This window comes from Diabrotica virgifera, chromosome 3 (genome assembly GCF_917563875.1).
Source record: "Diabrotica virgifera virgifera chromosome 3, PGI_DIABVI_V3a".
NCBI lineage: Eukaryota > Metazoa > Arthropoda > Insecta > Coleoptera > Chrysomelidae > Diabrotica > Diabrotica virgifera.
The window spans coordinates 269,903,408-269,924,105 of record NC_065445.1 but is presented as its reverse complement, the minus strand read 5'-3'; the positions used below and the strand labels follow the sequence as shown (position 1 = coordinate 269,924,105).

The 20,698-nt window shown below is 32.7% G+C and overlaps 1 protein-coding gene across 8 annotated transcripts in view; it reads left to right on the top strand.

Moving 5' to 3' along the window:
- Nucleotides 1-20,698, top strand: part of LOC114328287 (CCR4-NOT transcription complex subunit 4) — a 109,427-nt gene that overhangs the window by 51,986 nt on the left and 36,743 nt on the right. For 6 of the 8 annotated variants that reach the window (XM_028277101.2, XM_028277107.2, XM_028277102.2 and 3 more), the window contains exons 5-9: nt 4,788-4,964; nt 6,730-7,464; nt 16,075-16,155; nt 17,429-17,644; nt 18,160-18,315. In XM_028277101.2, the coding sequence (XP_028132902.1) occupies nt 4,788-4,964; nt 6,730-7,464; nt 16,075-16,155; nt 17,429-17,644; nt 18,160-18,315 (1,365 nt within the window). The remainder of the gene's footprint in view (nt 1-4,787; nt 4,965-6,729; nt 7,465-16,074; nt 16,156-17,428; nt 17,645-18,159; nt 18,316-20,698) is intronic. The other 2 variants (XM_028277109.2, XM_028277108.2) reach the window with 1 other exon arrangement.

Below are 20,698 nucleotides of genomic sequence, written 5' to 3'. Positions count from 1 at the left end.
ATTGGAAAAAATGACTAATTCTAAACAACTTTTCTTCTATAGAATTTTTTCACTAAGTCAATACTTTTCGAGTTATTTGCGAGTGAATATGTTCATGTTTAACAAAATAAAACATGTTTTTGGACGGTTTTTCGGAGATAACTCAAAAAGTAAGTATTTTAGCGAAAAAAATATTCTTAGCAAAAATATAGCCCATAAAAAATTAAAAAAAAAAAGGTGTATACATGAGGTCTGTAGACCCAGTAGAAGCAGAGTTGCAGCTAATGAAAAGTAGGTTCTTCTTCGTCAAATTCCAAATCGAATATTTCAATGTGAAATAACCCAAAAACTGAGCACTTTTAGGGGAAAACTCATTTTAACTTTTTTAAAGTGTTTAATAAAAAAGGTTTATTTTTGTTTTTTAAAAAAACTTGTAATATTAAAATTAAGTGAATTACGCTCAAAATATTGTTGGTCCCTTTTATTTTTTGGTAAAAAAATCGCGAAAATCGCCCCCTAATTAGCATCACATATAAATTTTAACATTACCACTTCACAAGTGACTTTGTCTATGTATTATTTATATGATCTGTAAGTTTCATCGGTTCAAAGTGCTTCGTTTTGAAAAAGCTGTAGTTAAAATGGCTTGAACGAGTAACTAATCACGAGTTTAGGCAAATTTTGAACAGCCATAGCATAACCAATTTTTGTCTAACAAGAAAACAAAAAATCAAAAATATTCAGAAAAGCAAAACGTACATTTTATTACTCTTTGAGATTTTTGGTATTCCTAATTGTTTTTAAGTTAATTCCATAAACAATTACGATTTTTTTCAATATTAAAAAAAATGTTTTATTTTAAACCCAATTTTTTTCAAAACTGAGCAATTTGAACCAATGAAACTTATAGATAATATAAACAATACATAAGTAAAGTAACTTTTAAAGCGGTAACGATTAATTTTATTTGAGAAGCTAATTAAGGGGTGATTTTCGCCATTTTTTTACCAAAAAATAAAAGGGACCAATATTTTGAGCGTAACTCACTTACTTTTAATGTTAGAAGTATTTTTAAAAAACAAAAATAAACATTTTTTTAAACACTTTAAAAAAGTTTTGATTAATTTTCCCCGAAAAGTGCTCCGTTTTTTAGTTATTTCACATTGAAATATTCTATTTGGAATTTAACGAAGAACCTACATTTCATTAGCTGCAACTCTCCTTCTACTGGGTCTGCAGACCTCACGCATACACCATTTTTTTCAATTTTTTATAAGCTATATTTTTACTAAGAATATTTTTTTTGCTAAAATACTTAATTTTTGAGTTATCTCTGAAAAACCGTCCAAAAACATTTTTTTTTGTTAAAAATGAACACATTTACTCGCAAATAACTCGAAAAGTATTGACTTAGTAAAAAAACTCTATAGAACAAAAGTTACTTAGAATTAGTCATTTTATCCAATTCCGGACTTATTTTGAACGTATATTTTTTCACCCCCGAGAAAAAATTTTTCACCCCTTATTTTCCAATTTTTGTAAAATGGAGGGGATGTAGAATTCTAAACTTTTTCTTATATAATAATAGACAATTTCAACTACCTATTTCCAAATTTTCATCCTTCCTTTATCTTTTTGGAGGTTTTCGTAAAATTTTTGTTCCCTGATCGGGCTAGGCGTGGTCTTATGAACAACACGCATTTGCTGTGACAGCTTATTACAAAAATGGTGAAAGTTTTGAGCGTGTACAACTAGCATTTCGTTTACACTACCACTTTTTTCTTTGACATGATAGCTATGCGTATGCCAAATTTCATGTCAATCCAAGCGGTTCTTTAAAATTTACAGCAAAAACTGTGAAAGAATGTACTATTAGATTCACAACGTTTACGTCGCAAGCCCGCGGCTCCTCTATTTTATCGTCAGCAGCGTTGTCAAATCATACTGTTTCACTGAATCACTCTTTACATGCTTATGTTTTCGTTCACACCACATACATAATAAAATTTATTCTGTTTAAAATAAGTACACTTATTGAATGATTAGTACATACAAGTAACGATCAAGAAATTCCAGAACTTAACTTTATTTAAGGGACTTTTACTCAAATTGATTTTTGTTGTTTTTGTATAAACATATCTTAGTACCAGACTGGTCTGAAATTTTATTAAGACATTCGACGCCTTACCTGTGCAGCTGCAACTCGACAGTTGGATTCTAAAACTTATAAAGGAAGCATGTGTTTTATAAAAAAAAAAAATTGGAAAAATTCTTTGTAAATGGTATAAAAATATCACAACAAAACGTTGTCGATTTTATAAGAAATCATCATCAGTGTTAGACAGATTGGATGCCAGCTGAGCCACCAAAGAAATATTCGGGTAAAAACCCTTTAAATATAATATGGATGCATTAAAGGTGCATACTTAATTAATGCATCCATATTATATTTAAAGGGTTTTTACCCGAATATTTCTTTGGTGGCTTAGCTGGCATCCAATCTGTCATCCATCCAAAGCTGTTAATTTGGCATCCAGTCTGCTGATGATTTTTTATAAAATCGAAAACGTTTTGTTGTGATGTAGCCCTTAAAGGGATTTTTAATAAAAAAATTTATACCTTTTACAAAGAATTTTTTCAATTTTTGTGATTGATGGTATACAGCCAACTACAGGAAAAATTTTTCTTTTCCTTGTGGATCATGTGTTTTATATTATCGAAAATAATTGTTTCGCAAATCGAAAAAAATGTTTGGATCTGGTGGTCGTTTAAGTCAATCGAAGTAAGGGGACGCATAAAAAAACATATTAAAAGACAATTTAAAGGTAATCAATTTGGCTAAAAAGTCACCACACTAACGTTCTAGAATGATTTAAACTGAACTGAACAGAGTAGATCATGAAGTATGCAATAAATCACTCAACCAATGGGACATTGCAAACAGTTCACCACATCACCCAAGAATGTCCAGCCACACGATTCGAAGGTGTTAAACGAAATCCACATTTGAGGCAATCACATGGCTCCACAGTAGCAATATCCGTCTTTAATGTTCACATAATTTATTATAATGTATTTTTAAAATGCATCTTTTGGAAGACACCCTCTGCAATGGTGAAAAACAAGTAAAAGTGCCAGAATTTTTTTTCCTCGAACATAACACATAACCATAAATATAATAGTTTTTTTCTTTAAACATATGTAAAAATTGCCTTTTTTTCAATTTGGAAAATAAATGTCCCCTTAAAACTATTGTAACTCATTCAAAATACTCTCTTTTTCTCAATTGATTCTACGAATTATTTTTTAGAATCTATTTTGCTCCTCCACCGATTATTCCTTATTCATACCTGCCCTAGAGTCCGATATGTCCGTAGAACGTTTCCTGTTAGCCATGGGTCATGCTATACTGGGGATGAGAACTTCTCCACCCAGTCTGTCGCGATTGGTGCACTGACTAGATCGAACTTATAATCTTAGAAAAGCACGAACGCAGTACAGTCGACTCGCGTTAATTCAAACCTGCGTTAATTCGAATCTCTCTATAATTCAAAGTTATCACGAGTTCCCTACAAAATCTCTTTATATTTCGAACTAAATCAATACATTTTTATACACTTGGTAATTCGAACGAAAAATATCATTGCTATATAACAAAACGACGCATTAATTCGAACTGATCGGCGTCCAACACTCGACAATTCAAAGTTGCAGAGATTGTGACAAGCAGCGAACTGCAAATATCACGGTTCTGACAGCTATTTTACTGATTGAACACTCATAACTATTCTCAACTGGTTCAAAAAATCCGGTTTCTTAAAAGAAGATCAGGAAGATCTTCCACTACTTATGAACTTAAGAACCAGCAATAGAACCATTAGTTGACATCAGCAGTGTGAGTTTTTCTGACTTTGTTCAAGTGGATGAAGATGTTGCTGTCTTAGGTTCACTAACCGATGGCGAAATTTTATCTGCGACAGATACCAATGAAAAAAGTAACGATGAAGATGAGTACGATACATCAGTACCTTTGGCAAAGGTGTCAGTTAAGAAAGCATGATCCTCATTCGATACCTTACAAACCTTCTGTCCAAAACGAAAGTGATTTCAGGCACTTTTTCTCTTAAAAAAATTATTAAGCAGTCTGAGCAGCAGCAATGTGCTTTAAAGCAAACCAATATAATACAGTTCTTTCCAAAGATTGATTAATTCACATTAGGAATACATACATGTACCTATGTATGTACACGAATGGACCTCTAAACTTTTGTCATCGTTATAGAATATGTAGCAGTTAGTAAATAATCAACACTTAATTATTCGAAGTTTTATTTATTTTCTCTCACAAATTTCGAACCATTTAATATTTCAAACACTCAATAATTCGTAATATTTTAAGAGTCCCTAGAGTTTCGAATTAACGAGAGTCGACTGTAATTGTAAGTTAGAAATAAATGCAACTAATTCAAAATCTTGGGACATGGGCAGATACCAAACTGGTTGAGTATCAGAAGTAGATTGCCGTGAATTAGGAACTAACATATTTTTATAAATAGTGTTACGGGCATTTTTAGTGGAGGTATAATTAAGATAATTTTTTAATTGTAACTTCGTCAAAAAGAAAGCTATTGAGGATTATAAAACAGCAGCAGAGTCATGCCAGTCTTACATTGTACTGTTCCGTTGCGACGTTGCCATTCAATCTATAAAGTTCTGGAACTGAATGATCGATTTTTGTACTTTAAATGTGGCATCCATTTATATATTGTTTCTTCATTTGATTAATGTTCGAAAACGTTTAATTTCAGGTGCCTATGTAACCTATATGAAAAGTGATGATGCTTTAAGGGCCATACAAAGTGTCAATAATATTACGATAGACAGTAGAGTGATAAAATCAAGTTTAGGAACTACGAAATATTGTTCGCATTTTATGAAAAACCAAACCTGTCCCAAGCCAGACTGTATGTATCTGCATGATTTTGGTAAGTAACAAATTATCCCCTTGAGTATTTATTAAGGGGGGGGGGCAGTGGTGTCATGGCAAAATTAGCAGTGCCGGAACGCACTGCTAATTTTTGTTTACAAAACCTAAATTCTCTATTTATTTTTTTTCTTTTCTTAACCAGTGTGGGAACGGCGTTCCCACACCATGACACCAACGGGGGGGGGGGGGGGGTATAGTTTGAAATTTTTTATCTCTTTTATTTTAAATGAAAGTATGTAATTTCAAGAATTCTGATTATTTCATCCATAGAGATTCTGACCAATAGAAAGCTGCAGAAATAAAAATTACATTATTTCATTCATAGAGATTCTGAATAATGGAAAGCTACAGGAATAAAAATTACAGCGATTATAAGTAGATTGTTTCTGTTTAATTGCAACCAGTTTCCTATTTTTGACAACTGTCACATTTAAGAAAATATCAATAATATACTTTTAGTTCTGCATCTAATGTCAAATTGTCACGAGGAGAACACAAATAGGCAAATTTAAGCGCTCGATTTACTTCGGTAAGATTATTTCATGAAGAAAACTGAAGTTATAAATAAATTAACTAATATTTTATTAATATCTTCATCTAAATATTTGCTAAACTGTGCTTTTCACCTTGACAAGTTGAAAAATGTGTGTCACATTAATTGGGATCAATGTCACTGACTGTTTTTATATAAAGACTTGAATTTTATATGTAAGTATTAAAAAATAATCTTACGAGTATCACACGACAGTAAGAATAAATAAGAAAATAATGCTTCATTTTTTCTCAAATTTGTTGCCATTGAGCAATAGCCACTCGAGCCCTGCGGGCTCTCGTGTCCACAAAGTGGAAAAATACCTTCAAGCTGACCCGCAGGGAGACTGAGGGCTCTTATCTGAATCTAAATGTCACTGTTATTATTATTATATTTTAATATTACTTTTATGTTAAGTGTAGGTTGTTACAGCAACCATTATAAATTGTAATTGACACCATTCTCTCTATTGACAATTTATATTTGTGTGTAACTTGTGAATCCTGAGAATAAAGCTTTTTTCTATTCTATTCCCAGACAACAAATTTTCGAAAAACTGTCGCATTATTGTCAATTTATTCTCACTCTCTTGTGATATTACACCCGATAATTTTTGATAATTTCCCGTCGTCAAGTATTACGTCAGATGCCCTTCGTTGCTACGAAAAAATGAACATTCAGTGACATTAATGACAATTAATGTTTTAAAACTTCTCAAAGAGAACACCAAGAACAGGTTTAGCAAATATTCAGGTGAAGGTATCAATAAAATATTATTTAAAATGATTTAAAAAGACAGTTTTATTCATGAAATAATCTTTGAATTACTATTGAGCTCTTAAAAATTATCGATTTGTTTTGCTCTCGTGACACTTTGACATAATTTCACTCCCTCGTGAAATTAAAACTGTCAAAGTGTCACCCGGGATACAAATCGATAATTTTAGAGCTCTCGTGTAATTACTAATGAAAATTTTTAGAAATTACCTGAGATACATCATGTTAAATATCCCTACCTTCGACTCGCTTTGCAGCGGCTTCGCTCCAGTGCGCTTGAGCATAGTGAGAAACGTTCAACAGCTGATCCCCTTCTTTTTTGTAAATTACTCCGCTATTCAAAAGCATATTCAGGTGTGCATCCCTTTACGATTTGACAGACAAAAAAGAAGTCAAATTGACAAAATTCTCAAAATTGATCTTTTCAATGTTGTTATCATTTTTTTTATTTAAGGTGATCCAGAGGCTAGTTTTACCAAGGAACAGATGCACGCCGGAAAACATCAGGAATACGAAAAGAAACTCCACGAAAACCTACTCCTCCGCACCGCCAACAACAACAACCAATCCAACACTTGTGACAATTCTAAACCTTCTATCCCTATACCCACAACAAATTCAACATATAAATCGTCTTCTAAAGATAATATGACAGCGGCGCTGTCGAGTAGTGTGAGCAGTAGTAGCAGCACAACATCTAACAGTAGTGGTACAAATAAGGAGAACTGGCCGCATTTAAATACGGAGAAAGAAAAGAAAGACAAGGAGAAAGGAAAGAAGAGTAAAGGTAAGGGGGAGAGCGGGAGTAGGAAGGGCGAGAGGAAGGAATCTTACAGTAGCGGAAAGAGCGAGGTTAAGTTCGATAGTGGTTTTAGGACTGACAGTAAAGATAAAAACACATCTCCGCCTCTCAGTGAACCGGCAGAAACTCCATCTCCTCCTATGTTACTAGAGTCACAGCTGTCTGTTCCGAAATTAACTACGCCCATGATGGACGATAATACTAGTTTCTTTTCGCTGAATTCGTTTCAAAAATTACCTTCCAATAGTTCGGCGCAGGAACACGCGACAGAAACAGATGGCGAGGCGCATCCTTCTAGTATATTGACAGATACTCTACCAAATATCAACACATCAGAAGACTGGGTGGCGGCGTTTGGATTTTCTAGACATTCGGAGGCTAATTTAGGTAAGACTTACATTTTATTTTACTGTACACAAAGAACACACAAATTACATTTGGTTTTAAAGAGAAACAAGTAAAAAAGACCAGGTTTAAAATTTTGAATAATGCAGGTATTGTTAAGTTGGTAGTTTGCCATGATACGTTGCAGGGTTGGTATGTCGAGTTGAAACACTGACTCTAACTTATAACTTTATTTATGATTTACAACATCCATCAACATAAGGTTACTAAGATGTTGTTTCGCGGGGTAATCCTTCAGGACACCCTTCTCGCATGACTGCTAACTAGCATAGTAACGATCTTAATCTTAATATGAATAATAACAATACTATAATGCCAATATTAATCCCTCTGTGGGCTATTTATATCTTCTTATAATTCGGACTTTAAAAAGTAAACGATACGTGAGTCTCTGCGTGGTTACACAAACAAACTCCGTCAATCAACCTTTGTTTTGTTTGCGTATGTAGAAACAACATTTTTGTAACAACCTAATTACTTAAATTATATACATTTTTTAGATACATATTTTTTCCCCTTACTGTACAGTATCTTAACAAGTTTTTTATTTGATATATACCTTTTTTATGGAAAGGAGGTGGTAAATCTTCTAGAAACCGTACCAGGCTGTGTTTCGTTAAGAATGACTTGGCGTGTGTTGTCTCCCCAGTGGAGTCGTGCTCACAGATACACCCATAGCTCCCTGTATAGCAACTAAAGTCCTCACCCCCATCGGGACTATACTCCTTCTCAGAGGCAGCTTTCAGTGCGTCACAGTTTTTCGATTTCTTTCTAACCCATTAAGTTGGAAGTGACAGAAAAAGGTACGTCCGTGATTAAAGTCATTTATAACATTTATTCTAGTTGTTGATAGATGGCGCTATAATCGAACAAAAAATTATTTATGTATTATATAACTATAATCTGTACAATTTATAAGACTATACAAATCAAAGAACATACCTTTTTATAAATGAAATAAACACAATGGATTTGTTTTTATACCAAATTACGATTACGATTCTGACAACTGTCAGATTTAACTAAAATGTCATGCTATGATTCTCTATATTCTTAAAATCATATATTACGTCATTAATGACACACTGAAAGACTGAGAAGAACTTTAAATTATAGTCATATAGATATGTAAATAGGTAAATAATGGGTAAATACCTAAATCATTTCTTTTCCGATTATAGCGCCATCTATCAACAACTGAAATAAATGTTATGAATGTGTATGTATCACGGACGTACCTTTTTTTCTGTCACTGGTGTCGCACTGAAAAAAGCCTCTGAGAAGCACCATACTCATACGGTAGGTCCTCTCCAAATGAGTGCATCACATGAATAGCCGGACAGCTTGGGTATTAGTGCACCCTATGTAACCCACAGCTGAATCTTATGCTTGTGCGTCACAGTGTTGCCACACTGTTTTCTTTATTTGTTTCATAATTTCAATCAATGTTAAATGTACCTACAAGAACAATAAAATAATTTTATAAGAATGTTTACTTCTCCGTCATTATACCAGGTAGAATGACAAATGAGGTGTCAAATGAAAAAAAAAAACTTTACTTTATTGGTGTTTCAAAACTCTTTTTTAATTTATTATAATCATTCATCTATTTGATTTATCTATTTATCTAATTTTTTATAACAATTTAAATTAACTTCGATTTAAAAACATTTTTACAGTCTATCTTCATTGACCTCTTTTATTTATCAGTTGATATTTTTTTTATAACAATTTTAAGGTAACCTAGATCTAAAATGCCCCTTTTGAGTTTTTTGTATTAAAAAATCTTTATTGGTGTTTCAAAACTATTTTTTAATTTATTATAATTATTTATCTACTTTTTTATAATTAGCATCCCTCTTTTGAGCTCTTTGTAAAAAACAAGTAATTGGACTTCGTCCTATTAGACGAAGTCGTAATTGGATAAATAAGTCCAAGGTTTTCACCCAAAGTAATCGAAAGTAGAACTGGAAGTCGATATTTGAACCCTTCCTGTAACTTTGCGTCGATTGATATACGATTTTACTAATTTTGAGTCATATTTACTAAACTGTGGGTCATAATTGTCTAAACAAAAATGACTTCAAAATCGAAATTAAAGATTCAAACTCGAATTTTCAATACGCTTCGATTGATGTGTTACTTGTATTTCTGCGACTATAATATGGCACTTCCGGTTAGAACCTTTTTACCGGAACTGAAATAAAAAATCAAAATTCTACATTTGTTCTCATCTTGGTAAGGCACGTCGAATGATATATTGCTTATACTATTTCGGTGACTTTAAAACAGTACTTACGGTTGCAAATCTAAAACCGGAAGTCCGATGTCAAATTTTTCATCTTTTGGCATTCTACCTTGTATAGTGACGGATGAGTTATATTCGCGGTAGGACGGCCAGACGGACAGCCAGCCTAGGTCAAATTTCTCACCTTAAGTACCGTCCTTGGATTATAAGCTTTAATTTGACACATTATTTGTTATTCTATCTGGTATATTGACGAAGGAATTATATTCGTGGTCGGACGGACAGACAGACTAGGTTAAATTTCTCACCTTTAGTACCATCCTTGGATTATAAGCTTTCATTTGACACCTCATTTGTCATTCTACCTGGTATAATGACGGAGGAGTTGAGTTTACAAATACAGACAAGACGGACGGACGGACAGACGGACGTGGATAATTCAACGTTTTCACATTTTTTCAAAATTGGTGAAAGCAACAACATAATAAACTTTACTTAATTGGTGTTTTAAAACTACTTATTTTTTACACATTACACAATATTACAAGGTTTCTAGCAAGTTAAAATTCACAATGATTTAAAATAATCAAGTAAAAACCTATCTATACATAGCATATTAGAACATACCGAAAATACACAAATGATACATTTCACACACAAATATAATCACAAAAAATTGTAATGTGGTAGTATGAAAAAATAGAGGATACGGCAACGGTGTTACATATCATGCCCGGATCCAGTGCCAAAATCTACACAGACATATTAGGGTGCACTAATATGCAAGCTGTCCTGAATAGCCTGTTTTCTCTCTTCCTCTCTATTTTTTTTTTCTGTATCTGCCTCTCTTTTTCTTTCTCTCGTATCTTTGCTGCAGATCCTCCTCTATTATTTCCTTCTTTCTGACAGTTCAAGTTACTGACTCTAGTATTACCTTGTATTCAGCCTTTTTGCTCCTTGCTACCTGCATTATGAAATTGCGCTTACCTTACCTATGCTCCTGTGTAATTCGTTTCTATCACAGTGCTTGGCTGACACGGCCAAGGTTCTATCCAAGGGGAAGGTTATATCCGAAACTTTCCTTATTGTTTCCCGGTATTTCCTGAAGGAGGAGAAACTGTGTGAAAAAGTAATCTGTCACCGCACTTCATCTGTGCTCATCCTTCCCGTAGGTTTCCACCCTTTTCTTCAATATCAGGTGGATAGGTAACACACTCGCGATCATTTGTATAGCCACCGTTGATGTTCTGTATGCAGGTGTTACCCTTAGTAGTGTGTTTCTTTAACTTATCAAAAGTTTGCCTCGTATCTAGGACTTACTTTGCTTAACTTTTTTGGCTGGTAAGATCCTCTTTTCCTCCAGGACAAAAACTGTATGGTCTTGGACCCTGAGGATAATAATTTGGGTTTTCCCGGTTGCCAGCCTGAGATTCTTGCTTTCCATTCATGTCTTCACTTTGTTGAGGGTTCCCAGTTTTCATTGTTGTGCTTTACCAGTACCACCAGATCATCCACATATGCTATTTCCTGTACATAAATGCCCAGGTCGGTCTCCAAAATGTTATTGCACAGAGCATTCCAGAGCTCTGCAGGAGCAGGAGCCCTGCGGTACTCCTGCCGTGGTTTTCATAGAGTTGCCATTCACATTGTTAATATATCTATATAGTCTGTGTCGTTCTAATACCTCGTAACTCACAAAAATTGGAAAGTGCGTTTTTTGCAGATTTGTATAATGTAAACCTAGACTCGCATGTTCAAAAAACTTTGTAAGCCATACGTCATTACTTATATTATTAAATGGGTTTCTAAGAGCTCGTATCCCCATTGCTAAGAGTATGAATAGAAATAGTTTTTCTTGTCTCCTGAACAATCGTGATTTTGGGATTACAAGGTATCAGAAAGATACAGACGATATGTGAAGTAGTTCCTAAATAAAATCCTGCAGATAGGGAGATATCCCCAAGTCTCCCAGCAGTCTGGCAATAATTATTTTCCAGCTAGCCCTATTAGAAGTATTTCTTCAAAATATTTAAGGGGCTTATAGGTCTGTACGCCCCAGACTCTTCTAATTCCTTCCTCGGATTCGGGATGAGTATGAGATTGGTCGTTTTCAAATCTCCATAAAACTCTTACCTTCTTGGTTGTCCATAGTATCCTGTACCCATTTCATCTTCTCCTCAATGATTATTTTTATTATCTCTTATGCTACCTTATCAAGTACAGGAGCTTTTTCTGCTATGATTAATTTGCTTTTGCTAGCTTCTGCCACTTCTTTCCTTGGGAATTCAACCACGGATGTTCACCTGACGAGGCGTTAAACTTACCTCTTTCTCTGTGGAAAAAAAGTTTTGACCTGAGTTCTATTTTGTGTTCGTAGCATTTCTCAATTGTTTGTGTAATTATTTGGATCTCATCTGTAGTGGATCTGCATTCCCTGAATCCTTGCTGGTAGTTTCCAATTTTTCTCCGTGAATTGGGCGAGTTTTTGTCTGATGAGAGCTATTAGAATTTGGTATATTCTACTCAGTAGAGATATTCCTATAATGTTACAGTCTCGTTCCTTCTCCTTTGTTAAATATTGGTGTAATTCTGCCTTCTTTTCAATTCTCGGGCATTTCTTCTGCTTCCCATATTCTAACTCTTAGGTCATAGATTAATTTTCCCCCTCCCTTTTTAATCAGCTCGTTGGGAATTTTATTTGGGCCAAGTGGTTTTTCTGTTTCATTTTTTTAATGATGTATAATTATTCATCATATATTTTATGTTGGAATCCCTATTTCATTATCTCGCATAATTACAATAATATTAGACTGTATCCATTCATCTCTTTCTTGGCTTCCCCTTCTGTTATTCTTCCTTCTTCTCCCGCCAGTGATATCCTTAGACCTTTCTTTTCTTTGGCATCTGCAACATGTGCCCCAATCATCTCAGTTTCTAAATTAACTTTTATTATCTCTTCTGCCATTGATTCTTGTATTATTTGTTCTAGATTTTTTCCTGTATTCGTTGTAGTTCTATTAGTGTTACCCATTTATTCCAATATAATTCAAAAATTGATGAAATACTAAATAATTTAAATAGGGCGTAGAAAAATATTTATATCTGCGTATAGACCAGTAAGGATCTGTTTTTAGGTGGATGTGAGAGGTGGCATTCGGATTTTTGCGGATAAAGTTAGGTGATAACTTCGTTAATAATAATTGACATATGCTCCTTCTCAAATATGCCCGGAACATTAATAAAAAAATAAAATATTTAAAAAATTCAAAAAATTTCGTTTTTTTTTTCTACTTTCTTTGCTTATAACTTTAAAACGATTCATTTTGGAACAAAGTCGTATAGGAATAAAACAAAGATAATTAAATTTGCTATCAGATACGATATTATGGTTAAAAATGTCTTAATTTAACACCCTTGCTGCAAAATAGCAATACATATAAAATAAGGGGGCAAAACAAGCCTGTCCTTATTCAGTGTTTTTCCATCACTTAGGTTACACTTGGCACCTTCCTAATTCGCTTAGAAATTTTTTGTAATGTGCTAAAATCGTCCACCAAATTTCATTAAAATTGACTTACTAGATTTTGCATAAAAATTTTGCAATCTAAACTTTTTTAAAAAAATTAAAAAAATTTTAAAATCTTGCACAACAAAAACTAGAACATACAAAGATTTGTCAATTTTTGAAGTTATACTTCTTTACCGGCGATATGAGGGTGACTTTTTATATGTTAAAACCTATGATCCCGGCGCATGCGCATTATAACTTTGTTCTGATTGGATGTTCAAATGACATGTCAAAAATTATTCAATATGGCGGCTGTGGTACAGCTGTAGTTCGATTATTTATGGTTGTTGCGTTTTAAAATTTGTGTGAAAAGAAACAACAAACAAAAGTTAGTTAATAGTTATACTGCCTTTTTAAATAGTTTTCATATACCTATATTTTTGGACTATTTTGGACAAGGAAAACTCATTCTAATTTGGTAAGTAGTTTTTATTATAATCATATTGTAATTATACATTTGGATTAGGTTGAAATACAGTAGAGCGTCGATTATCCGAACTAATTGGGGGACATAGGTGTTCGGAAAACCGATTTGTTCGGATAATCGAACTACAATATATTGATACATATTTATAGTCATACATATTTATCCACAAGTGAATAAAAGCCATATTTATATACCTACATATTTATTTATATCTTGATAATGATAACTAGCAACTAAACAAAAAAGTGCAGTCTGTAACAACATAATTATTTTTGGATACAATATTGAAGAAAATTGAAGATATTTTAAGCGTCAATTACTAACGCTTGCTCGGTATTCGAGTGCGGGACGCGGGAGCCTAAAGTTCGAATAAGCGGTCTTTCGGTTGATCGACGTTCGGATAATCGACGCTCTACTGTACATTTGTTTTCTCAAGAATGGGGATTTTAGAGAGAAATCCCAAATTAGGTCCGATTTTTATTTTTAAATTATGATTTTTGGCGTAGATTTATTTATCTAGTAGGTATGTAATGCTTTGATTTACATACTTAATTTGATTACCAACAAAAGTTCTACCAATCTTCATCTAATATATTGTTTTCATACTGTTTTGTTATATTTTAATATTTTCTTCCACAAAATTTAAACTACATAATTTAATTATATTCAAAACAACTGTCAAACAGTAAAACGTTCAGTTACCCTATTTTTCCACATGACAAATAATGTGGAATTGGACGAGTGAGTCTAGGCTTCGATTACGAATCAAAGCGCCCCGAAAGTCACGGGGTCGATTCCCGATGCAAGTTTTTATTTTTTTATATTCTATGATTGTAAGTATGTATATTTGTTATATAATTTTTTTTTCAGAAAATGCGTATTTAAAATTTTTGCCAACAATTATTATCGTTCAGAAATCATTTTTTCTTTGTGGCATTTTTCAATGTGTTTGTGTGCGTTTTATTCTTTTATCTTTTTTAAATTTTTGGTATTGCACTTAAAAATCACATGATATGTAGTAGAAGTATAACTTTTACGTGCGTACAAAGTACACACACATTCTTTTTTTTTTACATATAAAGAAGCACCCCACCTATCTAATGCACTTTACAGAAATGAAATCGAATTATTTAAGCAGCCTCAGCAATGTTTTAAAATTATAAACAATTTTTTGGCTTATAAACAAATTAGTGCTGTGTCCAGGAGGGGGTGCTACGGGCTCCTTTATTTAGATGGACTTACCCAAGTTTTTTTATGTATTTTGACCCGTAGAACACGAATTTTTTGGGTAACAGTTGATCCGGATGTCGATAAGATTGTTATAAACAAAGAACTTGAGGAATTACATAACATCGATTTTCCGCAAAATAAAACATTTTTTTTTTGTATTTCTTGGGTAATTCTAAGCAAAAAATGTTCTTACAAGTTTTTTCGTAGGATGCATAGTTTTCGAGATAAACGCGGTGGAACATTCAAAAAATCGAAAAATTGCAATTTTTGAACGAGAAACTTTTGATTAAAAAATAAAATAGCAATTCTGCTGACAGCATTTAAAAGTTCAAGTCAAAAAAATTAAAAATTAATTTTTTTATTATTTGTTTATAAGCCAAAAAATTGTTTATAATTTTAAAACATTGCTGAGGCCCCTTAAATAATCAGATTTTAATTCTTTCTGAGGTGTATTATATAGGTAGAGCACCTGTTAATATGTAAAAAATTAGCCAACTTCTAAATGGTCCACTTTTTGTTCAGAAAGATTTTAAAAAATTTGAACTTTTTTAAAAACATTTACATTGCAAATTTATTATGCAAAATCTGTCAGGTCGATTTTAATGAAATTTGGTAGACCATTTAAGTAAGTTATAAGAATTTTTTAAGCGAATTACTAAGGTTCTAAGTGCCACCAAAGTGGTTAATAGACATTGAATAACAACAGGCGTATTTTGCCCCTTTATTTTGTATTTATTGCTATATTGCAGAAAAGGTAATACCTTAAGACATTTTTTACCAGTCGTATATCATACAAAATTCAATTATCTTTATTTTATTTCCCCACGACTTTGTTCCAAAACGAACCGTTTTAAAGTTATAAGCAAAGAAAGCAGAAAAAATCGATGTTTTTCGAAATTTTTAAATATTTTAATTTTATTTAATGTTCCGGGCATATTTGAGAAGGAGCATAAGTCAATTATTATTACTGAAGGTGCCACCTAACTTTATCTGCAAAAATTCGAATGCCACCTCTCACATCCAAAAATACACGTTTTTTTTACAGATTAGTCCTGGTCTAATAATATATTTTTCATTTGAAAGTTAATAATGAAAAATTAAAAATTTCTGATTTTTCAGGGAAAAGGGAAGACAAAGATATGTTAGATTCGTTTAGGAAAGGATTTGGCGTAGTAAACCACAGTACAGGATTTAGTAAAGGTATGATATAATTGTAATTTTGTATAGATCTCTCTACTTTAACATAACTATGTATTAGTATTATTATTTTTCGATAGAAACACATATTATTCAACAAATTTAAAGGAAATATCCATTACTATCAAGACGTGAGTTCCAGCTTTGAACAGACCTACGAATTGCCTACTGTTAAGCTATTTTCTGTTATTTGTGATAACGTTTATTAACAGAAATCTCTTAGAGTACATCAGAATTGATCCGGCTCACTCTTTTAGTGACTTTATGTAAACCATATAAATAGTAATCACACAGTCATAAGTCGGGACTGTAAGGTGGATGAAGGTTCTAAGCTAAGATATTGAACTGTATGAGCCACAAGCTGTTGAACAGTGTTATGCAAGAGTACGATACTATCAAATGTGTTTTCATTGAGAAATTTAGTATTTAACCTTCGAGTGGTAACGTACGGTCCCTGACACCGACGTAATGGATTTTTTGCGGTAAAACTCAAATGCGCATTTTTTTTTGTCCGCGCGGCCAGGTAGCTTTCAAATCCTCATCACACTATTCAGTCTTGAAAAATCGGTGGCCAAGTGTGGATAGTTCTTATGTTATTTGACCTGACGGTGTGAGAGACCGAGGTTACCATTTGTGTTATACTTAACGGTAAGTTTTTGTCGTTTTTGGTCCATAGTCAGTTGAAATAATAGATATTAATTTTAGGAGTTGTATGTGAATATTGATTACGAAAGAGAACAAGTCGGGTTGCAACAACTTTTTGACGAAATTGTTGCTAATTCCGAACCAGAACCGTACAGTGCGGTGCAGTGGAGTGTATAAGAAAATGAGGAAACAAGCGGACAATAATTTCAGTTTGTGTTGGACATTTGTTGAATAATTTTATTTTTTTTGTGATATTTTAACCCTTGTCGATATGTTTGTTGATATTTTGTATTAAAAAACTTGACATGTTTTTGTAAATTGTTTGTCAATTAGGTTAGTATCTAAAAGAAGCCAATTTTTTTAATGTGCATTTTTTTGCCCCGAATATAAATAAATATTGATCATTTCTTAATATATTGTTATTTAAATATAGTTATATTAAACATTTAGTCACATCAAAATATTAACAGAAAATCACAACCTAAGATATTCATTATTAAAAAAATCGGTGTCGTAGACCGACGTTACCAACTATGTTACAAGAATTCACGTTACCGGCGGAAGGTTAAAGTAGTATAACCTAAATATATATGATTTAATACATTAAAACAATTTGATGTTAATTTTGTAGGAGTAGAACCATATAACAATGGATTTTATGAAATGCCTTCGAAGTTAGATGAAAATTTAATGGACATGCTCTCTGTCAAGGCGCCCCCTACTTACCCACCATATAAACTAAATCCTCCACAACCTCAAGCTCCTCCAAGTCATACGCACAATGGCATGAATGGCCTAGATCAAAATATGTCAAAGTTCTTCATGGAATTTCACAAAAACAATAAAGGTAACTATCTAAACATTATTAACTTTATAATTCTTTATTATTTCGTTTAGAATGTATATTATACTCTTTATATTGTTTTACGCTTTATTTGCTGATATTGAATGATTGTATATTAGTCTTTTTATTTGAAATCCGTTGTACGTCATTCAATTTGACGTTGACATTTTCGCAGGATACATGCAAGCAATGGATACAACAAAAACTGACGTGTACTATGTCGTCCTCCTTATTCGCCAGATTTAGCCTTGTGTGATAATTTCTTTTTCAAACTTAAAAAAGCTCGAAGAACTCTGTTTTGAAACGAACGATGAAGTCGTAGCCGAAAATTAACAATAATTTGGCGAGCTCCAACAAAATTACTTTCCGGGAGGGATAATAAAGTTATCTTACTGTGTGAAAAACAGACGGTGTTAAAGAATGAATGAGAAACGTAACAAATGTAGTGCGTGTTTGCGTAGATTAGATATTAGATTAATATCGAACCCCCCTCGTATTTTTAATTGTAAATTTTTCAGATATTAGTACGGGACAACAGCAACAACAGTATAATAATGGATTTAATGGTGTACATCCGGGCTTTTTCTCTGGAGTAGCGGGCAATTCAGATAGAGTAATGTTATTACAACAAAAACAATTAGAAGAACAGCTTTTACAACTTAGTTTAAAACAAGGTAATTATTCAAAACGCGGGAAATAAGTAGTATAGCAAGCTTTTATATACGAGGGTTGTCATTTTAGTTTTGCATATAGCCATAAAGACAGAAAATATATACTTTTCCGCAAATCGCCAGGAAATTTTGACATTCCTGTCAAAATTTCTTGAAGAAAAAGTCAGGACTTCCTTACTGTAAGGAAATGTCATTTCCTTACTGTAAGGAAATGATATTTCCGTACAGTTGTTAGTGTTAAATTTATAAGCGTCAAGTTTGACAATTCAACCTCAATACGTTTCCATAGTAACCCAACTAATTTTATTAGGAATTTCAAAGCACCATTTATTTGGGAATAAAATTATCGCGTTTTTTTTTAAATCAATCAATATCTGTCGAATTTTAAACGATTTGCGGAAAAATAGTATGTTTACCTCGTAGGAAAAGCCACATTCCTGGACTCTGTGTTGTTAAGTCTCGGCTTGCGCCTCGACTTAGCAATCTTCACAGTCGTCCAGGAATGTTAAGCTTTTCCTACCCGGTAAACAATGTACTATTTTTTGATTTTCAAGATAGGTATTCTCCACCAAGATCGATACACTTTTGCGTACGTTCAAAACCAATTCGTAAAACAGATATTCCAGCTCTTTTAATGGCATTGATGGCTTTGGATTGTTGATCTTGGGGAAAGTGAAGAAATCGTTGGGACTTAGGTCGGGCCTATACGGTGGATGGTTTAACAATTCATGTTTTTAAGCTCCAAAACCTCTATTGTCTTTTGGGCAGCGTGAGCACTTGCATTGTCCTGATATAGGATGATTCGCCGTTGTGTGTGGGTTTATCAGAGTTCTGCGATAACTTCTGGTAAACAAAGGGTTATACAGGGTGTTAGTAAATAAGTATGAAAAACTTTAAGGGATAAGTCTACATGAAAAAATAATGGCAGTTTGCTGTATAAACGTATGTCCGAAAATGCTTTCTTTACGAGATACAGGGTGTTGAAATTTTTATTTCAAACTGCCAATTTTTTTATTGCTCTAAGACCGTTTAAGCTATGAAAATTAAATTTGGTGGGTTTCAAGAGGTAGATATTGCGCATTTTTATATTCATCATTGGCGCGCCTACGGGTAATGGTTAGAATTTTTTTAAAGAAAAAAATAGTACGCCACTGTGGTATTGCAAATTAAAAATTATTTTTGTATTCCACGTTTAATTTATGATAAAGAACCTTTCATGTCTTTTTTTCATATGGTGCACCGTTTTTATGCGAAAAAATAAAACATCTTCGAGCGTATTTTTCATTTCTTAATAGAAATAGAAATATTTATTCATCCCTTTAAGACATTTTTACAAATGTATAGGACAGGTCATATACAGTAATATAACTGTTACAAGCTAACATTGTTTAGCTACACAATTTTTTATAGGTACCTAACACCTAACACATATTATAAAATAACATATTTAGACTAACATTTTTAGACATTTTAGACTTTGTATATACAAAACAATTTATACATAAAAAATAAAATAGTGTAAAATAGTTTATAGGATATCGTCAAGGAATTCTTTCACGGAATAGTAGCATTTGGCTAATAATAAATTTTTGATTTTATTTTTGTAACTGTTAAAACTAGCAATCTCCTGCATTTCATCGGGAAGTTTATTGTACAATTTCATTCCCATAAATTTAAAACTATTTTCTAATCTTGATGTTTTAAACTGGGGTATTCGGAGCTAAATAAATACATTATCAAGAGCTCTGCAATATATCAAAGTAGAACAATAACAGCAAATATTTCTAAATAGATTTTAACTATGTGCAAGGCTACAACAAATGTTCAAAATTACCTCCTTTAAAGGTGACAGAGTAATTTTATATTCACCGTTGGCGCGCGTACGGGTAATGGCCCGAATTTTTTAAAGAAAAAAATTGTACGCCACTGAGATATATGTCAAATTAAAAATCATTTTTGAATTCCTCGTTCAAAAAATCGTTTTTGTCTTTTTTTCATATGCTGCGCCGTTTTTATACAAAAAAATAAAACATCTTAACTCTTACAAATTATTCGAGGTAGATTCCATATGCATAGAAACTTATTTCAAATACTTTGTAAACGTAATGATATTTTATTTTTTTGCATAAAAACGGCGCCTCGTATGAAAATAGACAAAAACGATTTTTTGTCATAAATTGAACGAGGAATTCAAAAATGATTTTTAATTTGACATATCTCAGTGGCGTACTATTTTTTTCTTTAAAAAATTCGGACCATTACCCGTACGCGCGCCAATGGTGAATATAAAATTACTCTGTCACCTTTAAAGGAGGTAATTTTGAACATTTGTTGTAGCCTTGCACATAGTTAAAATCTTTTTAGAAATATTTTCTATTATTGTTCT